Consider the following 24,508-nt stretch of genomic DNA (forward strand, 5'->3'; position numbering starts at 1 on the left):
AAAAGCAAATTAACTAACCTATTAATAATCAGGTTCCTAATGCAGCATCACATTCTGAAATAAAAACTACATTCCTATCATGTTACAGATTAATATTTGTTCTCAGAACTATTTCCAAAAAAAAAAATCTTACCAGACATAAACTGTATAATAGAGGATAATTCCATTTGGCTCCAGAGGTGGTTTCCATGACAACTTCACCGTGACACCAGACAACTGTTTTACAGAGAAATCTTGAGGGGGAGAATCAGGAGCTGAAAAGTGGGTACATAGAATAATGCATTTCATTAAACATATATAAGAAAAGGTTAAGATGGAAATAGGTTTTTTTAAATGAAAAACTTTCTGGTAAATGAATCATGTTCAGAGCTTTTTTTCACAGGAACAACAGTCTGTTTACTTTCATATGAGATGATAAAAGAAGATTTTGCATGGTGGTGTCAGAACATCTGTTTCTGTGATTCAATGGAAAAAAATATTTCATGAGAAAATAGAACAAGGGATATGTCACAGTGACTCACCTACTATTCAAGTACATCATGGTAAATGAGCATCCTCTAATACAAATGAAAACTTTATTGGGGTGAATAAATATAATGTACAGCCAAAAGCTCTCCAGACAATAAAGAGTCTTGGAGGCAAAATCACACATCCAAGAAATGGAAAAGGAATAAGCATTACATTGGGAAAACAGTTAAAATGACTGACCTCATTAAGGAAAACTACATTCCTCAATTTCAGTTGTGCCATTAAACTGTAAAGTCATATCAAACGTATTCACTGAGTCTTCAAAATTGAATAGTTTTCAAAAGAAACACGAATGTAGCACAAAAACGAGAAAAAAATAGGATCTACTTGTAATTCTGCTATAACAATATAAGAACACAAAAAATTAGCTATTTGATATGGAATAAGTGGTATAAACAATTACTGCAACCTGGTAAGACAAATTTTTATTTCCACTTGGACAAAACATTTAGAGAGCAATTCTCATGTGCTGTATTAATGTATAATAATGTCTTAAAATTGAAAATACAACTTTTTTGCATATAAAATAGTATAACTCACCAAAATTTGGTTCACTGTTGCAGTTATGAATGAAAAGTAAACTCATAGGTAGCTAATACAGATTTTGAGTATACGGTCAGACCTTTAAACTGTGTTAGTTGATATATAGTTCATGGATAGATCACTCTTTTCAATAAAAAAAGCCATTCTCTACCCTGATCTTCATTAATCATATGACTTGGCTAAGAACTTAGATGGATGTTTACCTCAAAAGTCTACACTTTTAACAGCCTGTGTAATTCAGATACATAACACAAGTTGGAGTCTTGACTTGACTGGTTAAAGCTCTGACTGCACAAAATGTATGTCCAGTATGGCCTGATTCCTTCATATAAAATCTCAAATTCTCACCATTAGGACTATTTGACTATATTATAGATAAAAGAGTGAGTACTATTTCCAGAAGGGCATTGTTAAAAGTATTTAGTACATGTTATCATAGATCATATCTAAGAAAGAGAGCTAACCTTCACCCTTACTCTTCCATCATTGACATACTGGGAAGGATTTATTTATAAAGTTAATTTGCACTTTGAGAACAAGGAGAATCTATAAATGAAAGAAATGAAAATTCAGACAGACAGCTTTTATGGAGAGTAAGTACAATAAATATAGACAATGACAAGGGACAACTAACTCATAAGAGCACTGCACTTAGAAACTGGGGCAGCCCAGTGCAAAGTACCAGGACACTTTGGTGAAATACTTTGGCGAAAGTTAAAGAGAAAAGGAACTTGCAAAAGAAGCAAAGGGTCCCTAAGTCTTTGTTATTTTGAATAGAGTAACAGGAATGCAGGAAAAAAAATAGCTTTCATCCTTTTGGAAGTGTTTAATGTACATTCCTCCCTTATGGGTGATGCTAGGGAGATTTTCAACATCGACAGGGTACAGGCTAGCTAGAAGGTAGGAATCTTGAAAGAAAGAAAGGAAGGGAAAAAACTCCATAAACACTTAAGAGGCATCCAGATCCACCCCTCATGGCAACAGGAATTCCTTTTATCAAAAAAAAAAAAACCCAATTGTTTCAAAATATACAGTATATAAAATATAAAATCCAAATCCTAATACCAACTATAGCCCTCAAAAGTCATTTTCTTAACATGATACAAATCTAATCACCTTGTGAGATGCCAACATAAAGTGGTCTCAGTGGAAAAGCTGATTTTATTCAGGTTAGGAAAGAGTATATGTAAATATTCAATGTGAAGACTATTAACATTCAGGGCCAATTATGTTGAGAAACTTGGAAAACAGCCTGAATTCATTATAAAGCTAATTCTAATGCCATTTTAAAAATGCTGAAAGTTGTCATATACAGAATCTTCTCTAAAACTTATATAAATGAATGTTTTTATAAATGTGAAAGTGGAAAGACACAGTGGTAGCATACATCGTTTAATATTCAAGTCATTCAAACCAAATATTTAGCTCTAAAAGTTCCCATGAAAAACATATTGTGTGAAGAGTAAAAATTTGCTCTCAAAATGTAGGCCCTCTGTTCACCTCACAGATAGTTTCTTTTGCTGAGAAGAAACTTTTTAGTTTGAGTCCATCCCATTTATTGATTCTTGGTTTTAATTCTTGCGCTATAGGAGTCTTATTAAGGAAGTTGGGGCCTAATCCCATATGAAGATTAGGGCCTACTTTTTCTTCTAATAGATGGAGAGTCTCTGGCTTAATTCCTAGGTCCTTGATCCAGTTTGACAGGGGTTTAATTTCATTGTGTTGCATATGGATTTCCAGTTTTCCCAGGACCATTTGTTGAAGAGGCTATCTTTTCTCCAATGCAGTTGGAGAAGATAATGCTAAGTGAAGTTAGCCAATCCCCAAAAAACAAATGGTGAATGTTTTCTTTGATATAAGGTGACTAACTCATAGTGGGGTAAGAGGAGGGAGCATGGGATGAATAGATAAATTCTAGATAGGGCAGAGGGGTGGGAGGGGAAGAGAGGGGGCAGGGGGTTAGCAACGATGGTGGAATGTGATGGACATCATTATCCAAAGTACGTGAATGAAGACATGAATTGGTGTGAACATACTTTATATACAAACCAAGATATGAAAAATTGTATTCTATATGTGTAATAAGAATTATGATGCATTCTGCTGTCATGTATTTAAAAATTAAAAGCAATTTTAAAAAAAGAAAAACATATTGGGCTTTTTCAGAATACTGATGACTTCAAAATTTTAAGAAGCATTTTATATCTGAATTTATTTAATGTAAATCTTACTTAACTAGCTTCACGTATAACATAACCATGCAATCTTTATATAATCACATTATGGGACATACTGATAGGCGAGGCTAGGGGAATATTTACATCAGGACTCATTTTATATATGTGTTTCTTGAAATGTTATGGAATCAAAGATTATCAGTATGCACTTTTATATTTACCATCTTCCTCAGTCAATATGCCTATGGGTGCACTCCGAACTCCTTCACCTTTGAGTGTACTAGCAGACATCTCAATTACATATTGGGTATATTTTTTCAGTCCTAAAGAGAAATAAAATGAATAAGTTTGACACTTAGAAATATCCTTTAAGAATGTGAGAGAGTCAGATTATGAAATGGTTCTCAATTCCACAATTTCCCCCAAGTAAAAACTGAATAAAATGTAATTATATAGTAGTAGTAATTCCTATTATGAGAGAAAAAAATATAGGATAATGTAGAAAAGAATTAATGTAGAAAATTCTTTCATATAACATGCAATAAACTCCTGGCATATTGTACCAAAAAGAATTTTCATATCCTGTGTAGAAATAACTACACTAAAACCAATTATAATGTAAAATTCAGTTAATATTTTGAGGCCACACTGTCAATATAAATGTAAATATTCAGCATTTGATTTTTTCTTTTACCTTTAATGTTCTGGGTCAAAGAGGTTGTATTTATACTTTTTTCCTCATTTCCATTACTCCTCTTGAGATAAATTGTATATTTTTGTATAATTCCATTGGGACTATGTGGGGGAAGGAATGATATCTCAATTTCTTCAGAAGAAATATTTTTGTAAGTAATATTTTCTGGTGCACTACTGGGCACTGGATAAAATAAAACACATAATGGCATAAAAACAATTTCATCCTAAAAATATTTTCTGCTAAAATTCTCTAGAATATTTATATACAAAATAACTAAAGTGATTATCATATATACCCTGAATGAATCAAGGTGTATAAAAATTGGACCTTGCACAAGTGTACAGGAAAACAATTTCAAAGGAAAATGCATACAATGATTCTGCAGAATAACACAGGATTATACATTTATTAAGAGATTTAATACTGTAAAAGCTGTTTTGAACTGCTGAAAATGCAAATGCTAGAAAGAGAACAGGAAAGCACTTAAAAATTGATTTTGTTCTTCATTAATAATACTTTTTTTAAAAAGCTTAACAGGTTAGTTTCAGACCATAGCAAATTCTCTGACAAGACAAGGAACATCTCCTAGATCTGATGCTGCAGAGTATAATCTAGCAGCAAAATTGTCTCCTAAGAATAGAGGGCATCAGTAAATAAAATATTAGTTTTCTGCATTTAATAATGTTCCTATTATATCATATAATATTCATAAAATGACTCTGCATATTCAATTATAAAAACTATATATGGGATTCTAATTCTGGCAAAATATGGGAAAACATACTCTACACACATATCTTATTAAAAATAAAAATAAAACTCTGTATAACATTAAAACAAATTTTCTTTAAGAAATTGCAGAGTTGACAAAAAATAAATTAGTGGTGGCCAAAGAAGAAACAAAAAATTAAAACAGAAAACACATAAACATAGTGAAAACAGGAATCCAGAGAAGGAAGCTGTGCTAACCAACCTTGCCTTATAAGTGCCCATTATCCTGACAGTACTGCATTTTCCTTATTAACATTTGTGTAGACTTCCACAGAAAGAATATAAAGCCTTGGGGATGTTGAAAGAGAAGGAATATCCCTGCATAAAGGGCTGGAACCCCCCCAAAATGCAACTTCAACAAGAACCAATATATTGGAGAACTCCAGGGGACACAATGAATATCTCTGTGGAAGCCACAGAGTTCAAGTGAGTGTGATCCCCAGGACCAGCAATGGGGTGCCCTCATTCTCAGTGACTGGTAGAAATAAATCCTAATGAGGAAAGAACACACGTAGAAGAGAGAATAGAAACATTTTTCTTCTGACATTTCTGAGTGAAAAGGCAGAAAATAAAAAATATGCCATTTTGGAATTACAAGCCTATCCCCAAGAGCATATATGGCTTAAATCCATGATACTTGTATATAACCTAAAGAAATCTCTATTTCAGAATTTAGATTAAAATGAAACTGTGCCCTTACTCCTGAGCAATTATATGAAATAAATATAAATCCTCCCTGGAAGAACTCAACTTCAATTCAAACCACATAAATTACTCACAGATAAAGTGGAAATATGAGCTCACTAAAAAAAAAAAAAATCACCGAATACACAAACAAAAATCACTAATAACACCAACAGTAAAAGTCAGCAAAGAAGAAGGAAAAATAACACACACAAACACAGTAATTATCTAAAGGCTTCAGATATGAAAATTATTAAATGTTCAGTATATTTCAAAAAATTAAATGTTTTTAAAATATCAGCAAAGTACTCTATAAATAACAATAAATAATATAGATAAGTATGGAATGGATCCAAATACATTTTCTAAAACAGAAGAACAAAATAACTGAAATTAAAAAAGCAGATTAGATAGATGAAGAGAATTCATTTAAATGATAGTAGTTTCAAAGAAATTAGCAAGAGGGTAGCTCAAATAGGAAAGACAGTGGAATGAATCTGACATAATTTCTGTATGTACATATATGACTGTTACCAGAGTGAATCTCCATATCATCTATATCCATAAGACTGGGCTCCTAATTAGAATAAGACATACTTCATGTTTATATGAATATATTAAAATATACTCTGTTATGTATACCTAAAAAGAAGAGATAAAGCAAACCAATTCATACAATAGTACAAATATGTAACAGCAAATCCCATAACTATGTATAACAATAACACACCAATAAAAATGTGGAAAATAGATGATGTAAAAGAACTCAGAATGACACCAGCAAAGTTATTACCAGTTGATGTAAAGTCCTATATGAGAACAGAGTATGTTCACTGGGTATTTGTTTTATAATCATAGAAAAAGTTTAAATGTATACCTATATAAAGCATGCAAAGTGGGATTTATCAACTGTCACAGAAAATTATAATTTAAAACATTTACATTACTTTCAGTAAAATCATTCATCAGCAATTAAAAAGAGTGTGCGGCTCAAAGAAAAAATTGGGGAAAAGTGTAGAATGGTAGTTGAAAAATATAAATGATCTGCTGAAGGGGTCCAAAATAACAGAATGAAGTAAAGAAATATCTGAAGGGATAATGGCTGAGACTTTTCAAAATTTTTGAAAGATGTCAGAGTTCAGAAGAAGAAATCTCAATAAATCAATAGAAAGAAATTTGCTTTTAAAAAAATCATGTTTAACACATTGTGAAAATATAGAAGATCAAAGAAGAGAAGATCTTAAAGGCACCAGAAAGAAGACAAATCAATTAAGGAATGACAGACTGACAATTGACAAGAACTGAAGAACTACTAGAATTCTATACACAGAAAAATATCCAAGGGTGAAACAAAAATGTATTCAAATAAGCAATAACTGAGAGAAAATACTATCAACACCTCCAGTAAAAGAAATGATAAACAATATAGTTTAGGTACTTACTTACTTATTTATAATGCATACTGGATACTGAATTCAGAGACACTCTACCACTGAGCTACATCCCCAGCCCTATTCATTTATTCATCTATTTGTTTATTCACAGAGTCTTGCTAAATTGCCCAGGTTAACCTCAAACTTGATACCCTCCTGCCTCAGTCTCTTTGGTAGAGTAGCTGGGATTATATCAGGCATCATCACATCTGGCTAGGTACATTTTTAAAAAAAAAAAAACATTTGCCCAAGATGAAAGACCACAATTACGAAGATTATGGCTTAAAAATTGCCTGTATAGAACAATAACAATAATGACTATTTAGGGGAGGGATTAAACAGTATAAAATAAGTACGTAAGCATTATTGCCATTTTATAGTCCTGTTATTAAGATTCTTTTCTTTCAAAAAAAGAAATTTAGCCTTTTATTATCAGTATTTTAAATACAATGGGTATAAAAATTATTACTTATAAATGTGGTTAGAGTAACAAAACTTAGAAACCTTGAAAGCATAGACAATGTGTCCCCTCAATTATTATAGGGTATATAGTATCAGTTATAGGGTATGTGACATCGAAGGCAGATTTAATAGGAAAAACTGACATAAGAATGTCAAGACTTTGGGAAATTATTATTCAATGCATAGTTAGACATAACAACATATAGCAATATAATCCTACTCCCCTTCCCAACATCCTAAATTTCCACTGTCACTTTAAGCCAATCCACCATATTGAGAAAGATCCTCAAAACCCACTGTGAATGCTTCCATTATCTTCTGGCTCTAAACAAAACCTTAAACCTATTGAGTACATAACACTTGAGCTCTCTCAGGTACCAGACTTGTTCTTATAATCCCTCTAACCATAGGATCCAGGAGTTGGGTAGTCACATATATTACTCTTCTTTTCCATATGCAGATTTTTTTCTCCTTCTTTCTTACTAAAGAATCATAGATCCTTTGCAGACAAATTTCATCAAGCATTGTTGAGACACCTTCCTAACTGACCTCACTTAAATCACTTATGTCACTTTCCTAAAACAATCATCTGGCACCATTTCCCCCAAAGCTTAAAGATGTTGTCACCTTGGTGACTTATTTTCTCTCTACCACTCTTAGAGATGTCAGTATCCATGCAAATAATCTGCCCAGTTCTCTGGACTCCATGTTCCTTGGTCTTCCTAATGCCAGTGCTCTTCCTCCACACCCTAACCACTTCACCACACCCTAACCACTGGCTTTCATAGCAACACCTGAAACCTGGCCATTACCATTGGCTCTCAGTTCTCTTCTCTTGGGTACCACCTCCTGGCTCAAAGCTTACTGACTCTTGAATTCCCCATCCACAAATTCTTTGACCCTTTTTCACTGCCCATCACCTTCCTTATGTAGAGCCCAGAGTCACTCTAATCATTCCCTAGCAATTTCCACTGACTCCTTCCATTTCTATGTTATTTTCCTGGCAAAACTTCAATTCAGGTGAAATCAAACTCTATACTACTTCTACATCCCCATGGTAGCATCTAAAAATGGATGCACCAAAAACCCCTCTATGCAGAAAAAACACACTTCAATTTATCCTCTCAAAGGAGTCTTTTGCATTGCCTGGTACACATTTTTTAATTTTTTTTTTAGTTAGTTCAGTCTGCCACTAGGTGTGTTTTCATCATCCCCTCTCTCCCTGAGCCTCTCCCTTCCTTATTCTAACCTGATAAATTTGCTTCTCGTTTTACAAACTCATAAATTTGCTTCTTATTTTACAAAACATAAATTTTACAAACTCAAAACTAAATTATCTTCCTACCACAAGTTTTCCTTTAGATGCCTATCCTCCTTTCTGCTTTCCAAGGTCTAGCCTCCACTACTGCATTATATTCCATTCCTCCTGGCTATTGAAAGACTTTACAATGTGAAACTATTCAGATGTATACTCGAACACACATGCATTGTAATGTGCATCATGGTAAAAAAAAATCCATCTCCTTCAATTCCACTCACCCTTCAGTTATTGCTCCTCCCTTCTATCCTTCACTTGGTATCAAAACTCAAAAATCTGTCTTTACTCAAATTGCTACACTTTCTTACTTATTGTTCTCTCTTCATCACACTTTAGTGAGGATTGTTTTCCCATTCCTTTCTATGAAATCTACACACATGAAGTCACCGATGACCTCCATCCTGCCAAACCACCAATCAAATGGATGCTCTCATTTTTCTCATTTTTCTTCACTTCTCAACTGCATTTTTTGAAATAAGAAATATATTCCTTCTAACTGAAAAATACATATTTACTTGGATCCCAAGACATGATCTCCAGAATTTTCTTCTTCTTCACTGGTGACTTTTGCTTAGTCCTTCACTGGCTCTTCCTTGATTTCCCAATGTCTATGTTATATTGGCCAGGATACAGTTATATGCTACTCAACATCTCTTTCAATATTCATCCTCATGTGACTTCATCTTGTCTATTAACTTCAATTACCATAAATATGGTAATGCCTTTAAATTGTGTATTTTTTGAGATTTAAACTTATTTACCCCATTGTCTTTATGACAGGGTACTTGGATAACCCAAATGTGTCTAAAAGGGAACTCTTGAATTTTCTCCAAACTGATCTCTTCCTAGGATTTACCTTCAGTAAATTGGATTACCATTCACCCAGACCAATAATCCAATAACCATGATTTTCCTCTTCATTCTCATATCTAACATACTCAGCAGAAACTTTCCAAAATTGCTCATATCATGTTCTTTTTTCTTAATTATCGAGTACCTTCTGGTTAAAATTAAACTCCAAACTTCTTGGAATGGCTCCCAAGAACCTACAATTTGCCTCTGCATGTTTCTGTCCTCAACTGCCAATTTTCTACCAATAACTCATACTGCTTGAATGAGAGGAATGCCCAGTTCTTCATCAACCACACACACAAAAAATTCTCCCCACTTGCAGAATTGGCAATTGCTATTCCTCCTTCAAGAATACTTTTCTTCCTGTTTTGATCTAATTTAGTCCTACAAATCATTAATTTCTGGACAAATACAACCTGAGGCCATTTTTCTTACCCCCATCTCAAGTAGCTTGCTTTATATTCTATGATTATCTCTCTTCTTCTCTGGTATTTTTCTTAATTTCTTCATAAAGCTTACCACTACACCAAAATCATAAATTTGTTTACTGTTTTTTTTCAAATCTATGACTTTTCCAGAATGTTAAATTCCAAGATTGGGACTTTGTCTTGTTTATTGCCATATCCACCTAGATAGTAATAGTAGCATATAATATGGAATCCAGAAAAAATATGTTCAGTGAATGAATAAATACAATGTTACAAAATATATCAAAAATGAGGAAGAAGTTCACACATAACAAAAATAAATAATATTGTATTGAAAATCTTCTAAATTATTAGAAAAAAGGAATTAAAAATGTTGTGGTTAAAATTTATAACAAGTAACCCAATCAATAAATGAGCCAAGAAACTGAACAGACACTCCTCAGAGGAGGATATACAATAAATCAACAAACAAATGAAAAAATGTTCAATATTAATAGAAATTAGAGAAATGCAAATCAAATCTACTCTAAGATTTCATCTCATTCCAGTCAGAGTGACAGCTATCAAGAATACAAATAACAATAAGTGTTGGTGAGGATGTGGAGAAAAAGGCACACATACATTGCTGGTGGGACTGCAAATTGGTGCAGGCAATCTGGAAAACAGTATTTTCTCCTTGGAAAACTTGGAATGGAACAACCATTTGACCCAGCTATCCCACTCCTTGGTTTATACTCAAAATATTTAAAAACAGAATACTACAGGGACACAACCATATCAATGTTTATAGCAGCACAATTTTCCATAGCTAAACTGTGGAACAAATACAGATGCCCTTCAGTAGATGAGTGGATAGGGAAACTTTGGTATATATATGCAATGGAACGTTATTCAGCATTAAAAGAGCATTTGCAGGGAAATGGATGGAATTGGGGAATATGATGCTAAATGAAGTAAGCCAATCCCAAAAAACCAATAGCCAAATGTTTTCTTTGATATGAGGATGCTGAATCATAATGGTGATATTGGGGGGAGAATGGGAGAAATGGAGGAACTTTAGATAGGGCAAAGAGGAGGGAGGAGAAGGGAGGGGGCAAAGGGGTAGGAATGATGGTGGAATGAGTTAGACATCATTACTCTAAGTACATGTATGAAGACACGGTGTGAAAATATTTTGTGGACAATCAGCGACTTAAAAAATTGTGCTCTATATGTGTAATAAATATGAAATGAATTGCATTCTGCTACTAATTCTAACAAATTAGAATAAATAATAATTTAATTAAAATTTTTTGAAAATTCAAAAAAAATTATAACTTAGTGTTAACTTCTGATTTTGAAAAACTCTAAGAATTTGTTAAGCTGTCCTTCTGCAGTTGCTTGCCTGCCACCAATGGTCAGGACAAACGTGCATCCCTAAGCTCATGCATCCCAGGCATTTCATTCCTTTATAATTAGGGTATGACCAGTGCTGGATCTTCAGCAAGACAACCCAATGACTCACTGATTCTGAGGAGTGAAGATGCACTTAGAATTTTTCAACTAGTATGAAGAGTATTCCCAACTGTAGTAATATTTTGCAAAGTAGATAACTTATAAATAAAAAATAATAATTATAATTAGTTGGAAAAGCTGAATCTATTTAAAATCTAAAAATAAAAGACAAAATATGTTTCTTGATGATCCCCAAATGGGAAGTTACTCTGAATATACCAAAAGGTTTTTGTTTGGTATACATAGTAGTAATGTATGCAGACAAATTTTAAAAAGTTATTGATTGATGAAAATAAGCTTACAAGAGTTCTACTCAAATTTTTGGTAATCATCTACATCCATTAGTAGATAATGTATACATTGTTGGTCCAAATCAGAAATGTTCAAGGTGTTTGTTTAAGGTTTCACTGTAAAGAAAGTTATGTCTTAGGAAGACAAGGAAATATTGCAGATAATCAAAAGATTTTTATGGGAACTTCTTAGTGTTATGTTTTGGATAATCACACACTAAGCATGAGAAAATAAAAAACTAATCTTAAGCTTGTAAACTGTATAATCTATAACCACAAAACAAACATACATAGATACACATACACACACTCACACAACATAAAAAAAATCAATCTAATATTGATCTTCCTGTTTAACATAGAGTATTTCACTTCCAAGCATTAGTAAATTCCAATTCTACAAATAAGATAAGGCATTTGAATAGATAACTTACTCCTATTTGTAATTAACAGCATTAACACTTCACTGAGTTAACACATCACTCAATTTCTCACAAAACTTTATTGAAGAGTGGGTACTTATTTTGTAATAAGGAAAAGGTATTTCCCTCATTTAATAAGATTATTGAGCCTAGGCACAAAGTGTTGTTCTTGAGCACATTTAGCAAAATGGAAGCACCAAGGACATCTTGAGACCACTAAACCCTGGCTGCTGCTTCTACCCAAGGAGCTAAACTTGGGGGCTCAATCATAGTAGACTGACATAGGTATAGATTCCACTGTATTTCACTTCCACACAGATGGAGAATGCACAGACCTTGAGACCACCTCAAGTTAGGACAGAGAGCCAAAAATCAGGAAGATAGGCACTAAACCCAAGACTATCATTTAGGTTTCTTTGTTTTCTGAGAAGTCTGTGTCAACACAACCCAACAGGAGGCTAGGAAAACCTGGGCTGAGTCACTTCTCCTCTTCAGTATTTTTCTAGGTATATCTCAGGCCTATTCAATGAATCCTAAATGGGGCTCAATAGACCTACTGTGAAGCCCCAAATTTACTTCTTATCACCTATGATTTATGAGTACTTTTACTCAAATAGTAATTGATCCTCTTGCCTATGAAGAGTTCTATGTTTTATAATGTATTTTCCAGAACTAAAATTCTTTTTAAGATTATATCTAAAATTAAATTCTTATATTCACTTGAGGTTTATAATCTCTCCCTTAGAATTAAGTCCAGACAAACAGATAATGAAAATTAAATCTACTATTTCAATTCTATGTTAAAGAATACATACATGTACAAATTTTAAAATAAAAATTATTATATACTGCATCATTAAATTCAGATGCTCTTGATGTTGTGAACACTTAAGTAGTAAAAGATTTGGTAAGCATTCATGTATGTGGTAATTCCTTAATATCACAACAGGATGTTTCAGAGTTATTACTTTGCTTCCTCATGCTGTGCAAATAGCAAAATATCACAGCAAAAATGAACAGGGAAATCCTAAATATATTTTTTAATTTACTACCTTTATTGTTGGTCTGCAAAACAACATGTGATGTGAAAGTAAAAGGGGCTTTATGGTCAGATGGGCTTGGCTTCCACTTCTAGCATCATCAATTACCACCTAGATGACCTTAAGCAATTACACATCCACCAATTAATATCAACTTCAGAATGTCAGAAATAATTTTCTTTGACATTTCTATATAACCAGTAGGACCCAGCATATTGAAAATATTTGTTCATAGAATGAGCCTCTGAGAATCTCCGTTTTTCATGAGACATAAAGATAATACCTTATGCTTTACTCTAGAATTTAAAAGACAATTTGTGTGACAGCCATTACCACAGCCCATGGCATCTAATAGGCATTCAAAATATGCTTGTTTTTTTCCCTAGGCCCAGTATAAAATAACACTGAGTCACTAAAAGGGAAATATATCCCTCAAAAATACTTATTTTAGGTATAATAGCTATAAAAGCAATGATGCATATCACATAGTTTTATGTCAATTAACTTTAAATTAAGGAATATATCAACTCCTGAAGATATAAAATGCTCATTATTCTCCTATTGTGTCAATGGAAATTACTCTATTTCTATGAGCACTTTGTACTAACTCAACATCTTAATTTCTGTACAGAGTCTCAAGAGAATACTTTCACTCAAAGGTAAGCTGCTTTACTAGATTTGCAGATCCTCAAAGTCAAGGACAGAAACTTACAAGTAATATCTGGATAAATCATAGAAAATTGCTGATATTTGGCCACTTATGACCTATAAAAGTGGCAATTTCATGATGTTCAGCCAGTAGCCAGTCCACAAATAGTCTCCTGCCCACTCCATGTTCCTCATTAAGATTCGAGTAGCCAGTTGCAGTGGTGCACACCTGTAATCCCAGTGGTTCCAAAGGCTGAAGCAGGAGGATCAGAAGTTTGAGGCCAGCCTCAGTAAGGCCCTATCCAACTTCACAAGACCCTGTCTCAAAATTTAAAAAGTAGGGAGAAGGGAGGCTCAGGACGTAGTTCAGTAGTTAAACAGCCCTGGGTTCAATCCCCAATACCCGAAAAAAAAAGAAAGAAAGAAAGATAGATAGATCCAGGTTGAATGCTACTTCCTCTATAAGGATTCCCCAGCCATTTTGTGTTTCCACTCTGTTTTGTTATCTATATCACTACGGAAAGTAGTATAAAGATTCCTTAGAAAACTTGGAATGGAATCACCATTTGATCCAGCTATTCCACTCCTCGGTCAGTCTATACATAAAGGATTTAAAATCAGCTTACTATAGTTACACAGCCACATTAAAGTTCATAGCAGCTCAATTCACAATAGCTAAACTGTGGAACCAACCTAGATGCCCTTCAATAGATGAATGGATGAAAAAACTGTGGTATACATACCAATGGAATATTACTCAGCATTAAAAGAGAATAAAATCATGGCATTTGCAGGTAAATGGATGGAGCTGGAGAATATGATGCTAAATCATGTAAACCAATCCCCAAAAAACCAAAGGCCAAATTCTCTGATAAGTGAATGCTGATCCATAATGATCCATAATGGGGCAGAGGGTGGGGGGCAGGAGAAAAATGGAGGAACTTTGGGCATAAGAGAGAGAGGGGAAAGGATATATGGGCAGGAAAGATGGTGGAATGAGATGGACATCATTACCCTAGGTACATGTATGACTGCATATATGGTACCACTCTACATCATGTACAACCAGAGAAATGAAAAGTTGTTTTCCATTTGTGTACAATGAATCAAAATGCATTATGCTGTCTTGTAAAACAAATTAGAACAAATAACAAAAAAATCAGAATTTATTCCTATGGGTGTGTCTCTGTTTTTGCCTAAATTAAAAGCAAGCAGTTATTAAATTCAAAATTTACAGGTACATGAAAACCTCGGGTTTCTCAAGATCTTTCATTTGTAAAATTCACTGATTTTTTTTCCATGCTAAGGATCAAACCCAGGGTTTCATGCGTGCTAGCAAATATTTCACCACTAAACTATGCTCCAGCACAAAAGAACTGGTCTTTATTAGGAGTCATCTTGTATGTAAATCAGGCTTAGAAAAAAAACTTGCATGGCCAAAACTTTTCTCACATTTTTGCCAGAAAGAAATCAAATAAATATATGAATTACACACAACAAAAAAAAATCATGAGGAATTTGAAATTAAAAATATAAACAATACAACAATTATCAGCTACGTTTATACACCACTAGATTTTATTCAACAACAATAACAAGAAAAACTTACCAGTCTCAGAAGTTCTTACAGATAGTAATGCAGATGACTGATTGCCATGACCAAATTTGGTATACGACCTGACAGAAATGTTATAGAGAGTGTAAGGTTTTAAGTCCCTTAAAGTTATACTTGTTGTTGAGGTGTTCTTTATACGCAAAGTATCCATATTTTTATAGAGAACTTCATAAGCAACAATAATCCCATTAGGTTTTTCAGGTGGTGACCACTTTAACCTTATTTCACTTGCAGATACATCTATTACTTCAACATCTTGGGGTGACGATTCTGGCTCTAGGGGAAGAAAACAAAATATTAAGCACATTTTTTAATGCTTATTCCTTCAGACATGGAAGAAGGAATGAAGTAGAAACAGTAGCCATGTAATATCACTCTCTTTCTTTCTTTTTAAGTTAAAATTGCACCTGATATTCTTACCATCTTCTGGAGTTCTCACAAAGATCTCATTTTCTTCAGACAAAGAGCTTTCTCCAACATGAGTAGAGGCAGCCACTCTCATTTTATATTTTGTGTATTTCTTTAGCCCTGCAAGGATAATAGGAAACTGTTTAATGTATTAATGATATTTAAGATAGGGAAAGTGCAAATGATTTATTAGAGGGATTGTTATCTAAATCAGTTTCCATATAATCCCAATATCCCCATATTCCTTGAACTTTTTCAGCATTTCCATGTATATGATGTCTAAGTTCTTTCCTAAAATATTAAGACACTAATCTAAAGCTGAAAAATAACTTTTGGCACATAGAAAGGGGAATGATTGGCTTGGCAATACTTCAGCTGCTGTTCACATTCATTCAAATCTTCAACAATGAGTTACTTCAGTGTACCAGTTGTAGTATTTCCTCAGTTAAGAAAATTTCTATGAAACTTGTGATCAGATGCTTTTTATTCCTTTGTGGGTAAATATAGTTAAAGAAAAACATGTTTAATCAAGTTATTTCTGCAAGTATTTTTTAAGATATCCATGGATCTGTAGAACAACAAAATCTGAAATGATATTGCATGAATCCTGTCTTGTTTAAGGTATATAGAGATGCATATTTCCATCAAATTAGGAATATTAAAAAAACATGTTTTTTGTGCTACCTGTTATGAGAAAGCTGTTATCTATAGTAGTCATCTGGAATGCTCTGTTTGTATCCAGTTCCATTGCATAAATGGTATAATGGGTTATTTTTCCATTGGGATATTCAGGAGGATCCCAATATAGCAAAATAGATGAAGAACTAATATTTTTATAGTTTATAGTTTGAATGGAGCTTGGCACTTGAAAAGAAGAATGAAAAATTAATATGAATGAAAAGAAAAGCATTATAGTATGCAAGAGCAGTATTTGCAGGTAACTGTTTCAAAGGAAATACAGTCTTACCTTGTTCACGAGTCCTAACATTGAGAACCGTTGGTGGTCCTTCTCCCATGATGGTGAAAGCAGATACACTAATCATGTGCTCAGTGAAAGGAGCAAGTCGCCTGATAACGTAAGACAGCTGTTCGGCAGCAATGTCAGTGATATACTGATTCCTTGTGGTTACTGTTTGCATCAGTGAGGAGAGAAAAAAATGGGGGGTGTTATTAGGAGAGCTAAAGAAATGAAAATTTTATTTGGATTCAAAACTATTTCTATTCAGTGAAAACTGATATCACATTATTCATTAATCTCTTCATTTACTTCTCTCTATATAAAATATAGATCATAATTAATAAAAAACATAAAATCATTGATTTTAGAGATCATATTGAATATTAGTATGAATTCTAAATATTCCCCCTATAATGTCTACAAACACATTGTGCTCATAATATAGCATCATTAGTTGTCATATACTATTCTGAACATGAAATTTGTGCTTTGAGAAAATATAATTTTCTATGGGAGACTGTCTATGATGTTTTTCTGAAAACAAAGACTAGACAATAATATTAAATTGAAATATTATAAATCAACACTGTTTATTAGGAGAGCTAAAGAAACGAGAATTTTATTTGGACTCAAAATTCACCATACATTCACTAGTCCCAACAATTTCCTCAAAGCCAGCATCCTTGAATAACTGAAACATAAATATGACTGAACAGAGATGTCAAATGTTAAATTTTTACTTAATGTAGAACTGGTGCTTCAAAAATGCTTAATTAACAATTAGACAAAATTTGAAGTATTTTAGGAGACATCTTTATCAGAAATCATGGACCTCTTAATTTGTAGTGCTGCCCCTAGTCAGTTTTGCAGTAGAAAAAAAAGATTGGTAAATTAAATAAACATGTATCTAATAAAATGTGATTTTTTAAAACTAATTCTACCATAAATAGAATAACACTTAATTTGGAGTGAGAAAAATGCCAAATCTGTGAAAAGGCAATGAAATAAAATATTCTTCTTAACATTTTATAAAAATCAAAGAGATAATCTAGAGCTGTATCATATAACCAAATATTTTTAATTTGTCACATATGACACTGTCCTTTTAGAAACAATAAGATCCACTGACCCTGAAGAGCAAGTGTATACGCTAATGACATCACCACATCATTGGGGTCACCTACACCTGTTTACTACTCCATGCACTAGAGTTGTAACTTTCTGACCTATTTACCTTTAGTGACATTTGAAAACCTATTAGTCAAAAGCTGCAAAGAATGTGAGGCCTGTAAATGATTTGAAGATATGTTAATCCCTTCCCATCACACCTGCTTTGGCAACTGTAATAACTGATTGTCTATGCAGCTTGGCCAAAGACTCTAGGGTGCTACTTTCTCTAGGAAGAAGGTCAAATGGGTTAGGTGGGGCCAGCTCCTGCCTGTGTGGCATTTCCATTTGCTGAATGAGGTTAACTGACGGTTGAAAAAAATTTGACTCCAGCCCATGGATCATTAATAATATGGTTGAACTTTAAGCTAAGGTTCACATCTCTGCTAGCTATTACTGGTGGTTTCAATGCATTTCATAGAGAATTAAAATTTTACCTACCTACGGGTGAATGCTGGTCTTCAGCTCTACTCCTTACAAGAAAGTTATTATGTACATCATTGTTATACACAAATGAAGCCAGTGAGTGCAGATCAGAAGACATCTCTGCTGAGCCCTCATAAAATCCTATCATTGGCTCCACTATATTCATCATTTCTGGAGACATGGGATCATTTATATACTGTAATTAAAAGTAGATGTTTACAATGACTAGAAACTCAGTTAAACTTAATGACTTGTAGCTTTGGAGACACATATTTTGAAACAATATTATTTCCATAACTATTGCCTTCTTTATGTTATAAGATTTCATTCTCCAGCTACTAAAACTCTGCACCACCGTAACACATTGTGATCACTCTACTTCTCGACAACACACTGTATTTTGAGAAGAAGCAGGTATTTGTTTCTGACTTGAGTTATTTCTGTATGGCAAGATTAGACAACCTTATGTAAAAGTTTCACGACTGAAATCCTTTCAACTTCTCATCCCACAATGGGAGGTGTTCCAGGAATCCTGACTTATTAAAAATGTGTTTGTTTTTCCTATCTAAGAATCTTTGTATGACAGGTATGAGAGTCTTGCATGCCTACTTGTAATTGTCAATGACAATAATTTATCTAACTAAAGCAAAGTTACAGAAAAGAATAAAACTGCATGGTAAGAGTTTTTAAACAGGGGCAATGGCAAATCTATCCACAGTTCTGGACCTATGAAACATTATAAATAACTGCCATTGTTCCTAGATTCCATAATGCAATTCATACATGTCAAGGTCCACTAGTGGCAGATAATGTAGTGAAGGCATCAGGAGCAGACTGTGGGTGGAGGAGAAGGTCTTGCTGGGATAACAAGATGCCTTTCTCCCTATCCATCCCTAGCAAAATAACTGATTGAAACAGAATGGGAAAAGATATTTTGGTCAAAAAATATTAGATATTTATATAGAATGTCAATGTCAGAAGATGGTTTAATATTAATAGAAGAAAATGTTCCCTAAAGAGACTTTATACCCACTTCAGTGCAGGGCCTTTGTTGGAATTCTAATTTGAACATCTCTCTCTAGATAGGCTTTAGTGATAACCAGGGAAATTTTAATATGCTCTAGGTAATAAATGATGCCAAGACAATATTTTTATTTGTTAGTTGTAGTCATAGTACTATTAAGTGGATGAAAATGCTCATTTCTTAGTTTTTTGCTTAGCCACATAGGAGAAAAATTATGTGATGTCTGGAAATTTATTTTAAAATACAACCACTACCAACAGTCATGGGAACCAGCTGAGGATGTTGATAACTTTTTAATCCATGTGCATATATGGAGATATGCTGTACTCTTCTTCCACTTCTAGGCCTGCTTGAAATTTCCCAAAATAAAAGGTTTTTGTTTTTTTAATGATGCAAATTCACTCTTTAATCAATTCCTTTTCAAGTTCTGCTTCAAAACTCACCTACAAAGCCCTTTCACAAAGAATTTATTCTATTCTTTATCAAGTCTCTGCTCAAGCTTCAACATTTGTAAGTATTTCATAGTATAGGATGTGAGTTTTTTTTTAAGTGGCCCCTGTCTTTTAATTACTTTTTATGTTTTTGAGTTGTCTTAATTCCTAGAGCCAAAAAAGGGTTGATCATTAATATCAAAGCACTTAGTGTTTAAAAAGACAATTGTGGATATCCAGGAAAAAATTTTAGGAAGGCAAGAAATTTTAGGACAGTTCAGTTCATTAAAAAATCTACCAAGGCACCTTATTTAAACACTGTTTTCTGATAAAGAATGGAGACATAATTCAAAACAATATCCATCCTTCAAATGACATATAAAATAAAATTACCTAAATCATTTTGCACCTTAACCACAAAAGGATTCTGCAGAAAAGCAGGGGACACCAAGGAGATCTAAAGGGTTGTGATAAAGCGCCCTGGACGGGGAGCCTCACGGAGGATAAGGTGAAGATCTTCTACCTTCCAACAGCTCACTTGAGCTCTGCCTCCACAGGGGAATTAGAGAGGGCACGAATCACAAACACATAATTCAGAGATGCTCTGGTATTCCAGTCAATAGTTTATGCCTGAGCCCCACAGCTGTTTCCACCATCAATCAGTCACCCTTTGAGAATCCAGTGTGTACAAAGGCCCTATGAACAAGACACTGAGGTAACACAAAGAATTTCCCCTTGAACTATGATTTTTTGCAATAAATCTCTCCATGTTTTCTTCTTCATGTCAGATAAATTATTGAGAGGTAAACCATAGCATTCCATCAATTAGCTAAGTAGTTCTGTAGACAAACTTCCATTTTAATGTGTTAACGTGAGTACTTTTGACTCTGAATTTCTCCCAAATTGTAGTTTTCATTGAAAAAATCCTCCACATCTCAGACAGTAATTTAAACATTGGTTTTGTAACAACCTAGAACATCACCAATCATCATTAAGTGTGCCATGTTGTAAATACCTCTCAGGCTTTGCCTTGTTCAAAGACATTAGATTGGATATTGGGTTTTTCAAAAGAGAAAATGAAGTAAAAATTTTAAGGGCAAAAATGATCGGAAAGAATGAAAACTTAAGAGTAATGAGAAGGGGTGGAAACATGGGTGGAAAAGCCGTAACTGACTGGGCACAGTAGCACATACCTACACATGACTACTGAATTTCTCAGAAGAGTACACTAAAAAGGGGAAATATTACTGTATGTAAATTATACTTCAACAGCTTGACTTTCAAAGAAGCAGATTTTTTTTTTTAAGTGATGGGAAAGTAGCCCAGTACAAGGGCACACAACTGTAATCCCAGCAACTCAGGAGGCTGAGGCAGGAGGATTCCAAGTACAAAGCTATCCTCAGCAACTTAGAGAGGGCTTAAGCAACTTAGTGAGGCCATTACTCAAAATAAAAAATAAAAAGGGCTGAAAATGTGGCTTAGTGGGTTCCATCCTCAAAAAAAAAAAAAAAAAAAAAAAACCCTAAAAACAAAAAAGAAAAAAAAAAGGGAACTGGAAGTTAAACAAAGCTCATTGCAACATTTAAAAGTTTGGGACCCATCAGTGCAGTGCTACTGACATTCTGTATTAGATAATTTCATCATGGGGAGCTGTCCTGTGCAGCATAAAATGTTTAGCGATATCCCTGGTCCATAACCACCAGAAACACGCTCCCACTTGTGACATTGAAAATGTCTTCAGAGATTACCATATGTCTCCTGGAGAGCACAGTTGCCCCCAGTTGAAAACCCTTGAGTCAGAGAATGTCACAATTCATCAACATGAAAGGCCTTGCATATGCTACCCAGGAATCCTTGGAATTTATGTGAAAGAATTAGAAGTCTTCAGAGTTAAATTCCTAATCCACCTGAATAAACCAACTTGATTTTACATATAATAATCTTTGTTAAAGCAAGTGCAATTTTATTTTTTATTTTTTTAAAAGCTATTATATCTATCAATTTAGACTCACTGGAGTTCTAGTGAATTGAATTAATGAAATGTTTGACCTATTCTTAATACTTCTATTTTAAAATAGACATAATTGATACCGTTAAGAAGTAATAAAAAGAAAGTTTACAATTAGCACATGTCTGGAAACTTCCTTAAGGATACTGTGTCATTCTACACATTGTTCTGGTGAAGGAATCTTTAAGGCTCACTAAAGCAAACACACCTCAAAGGCCTACTAAGTAAGGTTCAGTCCTCGGCCTCATTTTGTACCAACTGGTGGGGCACTTAGCTGGCTTTCTTCCCAGGTTCACCAGTGATGAACTTTGATATACTTAAGGAGTATGTACAATGAAAAGATGTACTGACATTAATACCAGAGGTTTATAATACTTAGGCAGCAAAAGAATGTCTATTGGAGGAAAAATGTTAGGCTTCTAATAGAAGAACAAGTACAGGATGAAATCAAAGTGTGAAATTCAATTAAAAAATAGTTTCTTGGAGGGATGACTTTAAGGTTTTTCAGACTTCAGACCCAAGGAAATTAATTTTTATGTTTGACTATTTTGGTCGAAGGAGAAAATAATCCCACTCAAGTTGATTCTAGTTAAATGCCATACAGTTTCTTGTTCTCCTGTGTACATTCTGGGCCTAACAGAACTTCACTGTCACTTGATAAACAACTGCTGTGGGATCATAAAGAAGAATTTTAAAGCTTATTGACTGCTTTTATGGTAATGAATACCCAATCATCAGAGTTGATCAAATACTTTAACAGAGGCTAGATTTCTAACCATTCCTTAGGAATGCTATAGATGAGGTTCATATATAATTTGAGAAGCTGAAATAAGTCTTCAAGCCCTGAGATTCCATTTTTAACAAAATTTTTAAAATATCCATTTAAATATCAAAAGTAAAATCTTACACATATTTTGAATTGTTTAAATACACCCTACTTATTAAGATACAAATAAAGCATGAAGGGTGAATGGAAAAAAATTCCATAAAGGTTATGAGACCAGATCAAGCCTAGCATAGGAGGATTATATTTTAATATTTTTAAAGGTTCATCATTGGGATATAGTCACATGGTTAACAAAACTAAAACCAAGGAGTGATAAAGAATTTGTAATGAAAATAACAATGTTGTTCATATCTTCCCTATTTCAAGCCTTTCTCCTCAGAAGCAACACTTCTACCCATTTCTACCTCTTAGTGTTTATTCAATCACTAAACAGCATGTTCACGCACTCCATTATGTTAGCATTTATTGATTTTCTTCTTTTTATGATAGTGAGGTATTCTCAATTTTTATTTTGTTATTTTTATCCTGTAAATAGTATTCTAAAGACTAGAAGGATAATTTTCATGGGTATGTGAAACATGAGGCAGTGGATTGGAACAGTATGGTGGTAGCCTCTCAGGGGGTCCTGTCATCCCCACCAACTGCTATTGATGCTTTTGCATACTCTCTCCCCTTGAGTTAGAAGAGACCTGTGGCTTGCATGTAACCAATAGAATAATAGGAATGGAATGTCACTCCCATAACCATTACCTTATATAGACCCTCCCTGCTGGTTTGCTGTTCCTTAAACAACCTTTATGTCAGAGACCAAGGGAGTACACAGTCTAAGGGATGAGGGAATTCTAAGCCTGCAACTCTATACCAAGGCTTTAAGTCAGCCACTCCTCAGACCATGTTCTTCACATACTTGTCTGGATAGACCTTTTTCTTGTGTGTCCTGTGGAAGCCTCACAAGTCACCATTGTTGTCCCAGGACTTCTGTATTTTCAGTATCATGCTTCATCAGTACTTCACAACCTTCTTCCCACTTCCCATTCCTATATCCTATTATCCCAAGGAGGAGGGTTGTTTTGTTTTATGGGGAGAAATTAGTTTAGATATAATGAACTGTGCCAGAACCTTCCCACATCAGATACAAGTAGAAATTCATAATGTCAGAGAGAAAGGTCAGAGTGCAAAGTCAGGCAAAGAAATCACATACAAACAGGAAGCAGTGATTGAAACTGTGAAACCATACAAAGAGAGTGTTATGAGGTGGCTGAAAACAGAGCCCCCCAGAACACCTGTATCATAGTCAGAAAACAATAATAAGAACTAGCTCTTTTATTTTCTTCATTTTAAAATGTTTAAAGCCAAAGTATTGCAAAGTCACAACACAGAAAAGCAGAGGAAGAAATAAGAAGAAAATAGTGATGTGCTAAGGACACAGGCCATCTGGATTTAGAGCATCTGCTACTTTCATCTCCCATCACTCTCCTGAAAGGTGAACTCAAACACCAATCACATGGGAAAGCATATGTATCAAAAATGAGTTTGATCTAACAAAAAAGATACTATCACAAACATAAAGTAGAATGTTTCCTTCTACTGAGAGAAGATAAGGGAATACTGAATGTCAAGTAGAGTGAAAGGTCCAATACCAAGAATCATAATCAAAACAGGTCACAATAATTAGCATACCACTATGTGCCAGATACAGTTCTAAGCTCTTTGCTTACATTAACTCATTAAATCCCCATCATTAACCCTTTATTCCAGGAACCTATAACCTCTGCTTCAAAGAACAGGAATCTGAAGTTTGCAACTATGCCAGGATTGAGTCATTGGTAATGGCAGAACTAGCTGTCTCTGGGGCTTACAAGCAACTCTTTTGCTATCCACACAGTAAGAGACTAGA

The 24,508-nt window shown here is 34.0% G+C and overlaps 1 protein-coding gene across 1 annotated transcript in view; it reads right to left on the reverse strand.

Moving 5' to 3' along the window:
• The window catches only part of Ptprq (protein tyrosine phosphatase receptor type Q), a 197,072-nt gene that overhangs the window by 149,464 nt on the left and 23,100 nt on the right, over positions 1 to 24,508 (reverse strand). The window contains exons 10-17 of the mRNA XM_078053099.1: positions 18,377 to 18,557; positions 16,778 to 16,939; positions 16,495 to 16,674; positions 15,823 to 15,930; positions 15,397 to 15,678; positions 3,943 to 4,125; positions 3,470 to 3,571; positions 134 to 254 (exon numbers count right to left, since the gene is read on the reverse strand). Coding sequence (XP_077909225.1) covers positions 134 to 254; positions 3,470 to 3,571; positions 3,943 to 4,125; positions 15,397 to 15,678; positions 15,823 to 15,930; positions 16,495 to 16,674; positions 16,778 to 16,939; positions 18,377 to 18,557 — 1,319 coding nt within the window. The remainder of the gene's footprint in view (positions 1 to 133; positions 255 to 3,469; positions 3,572 to 3,942; positions 4,126 to 15,396; positions 15,679 to 15,822; positions 15,931 to 16,494; positions 16,675 to 16,777; positions 16,940 to 18,376; positions 18,558 to 24,508) is intronic.

This window comes from Ictidomys tridecemlineatus, chromosome 6 (genome assembly GCF_052094955.1).
Source record: "Ictidomys tridecemlineatus isolate mIctTri1 chromosome 6, mIctTri1.hap1, whole genome shotgun sequence".
In the NCBI taxonomy this organism is placed as follows: domain Eukaryota; kingdom Metazoa; phylum Chordata; class Mammalia; order Rodentia; family Sciuridae; genus Ictidomys; species Ictidomys tridecemlineatus.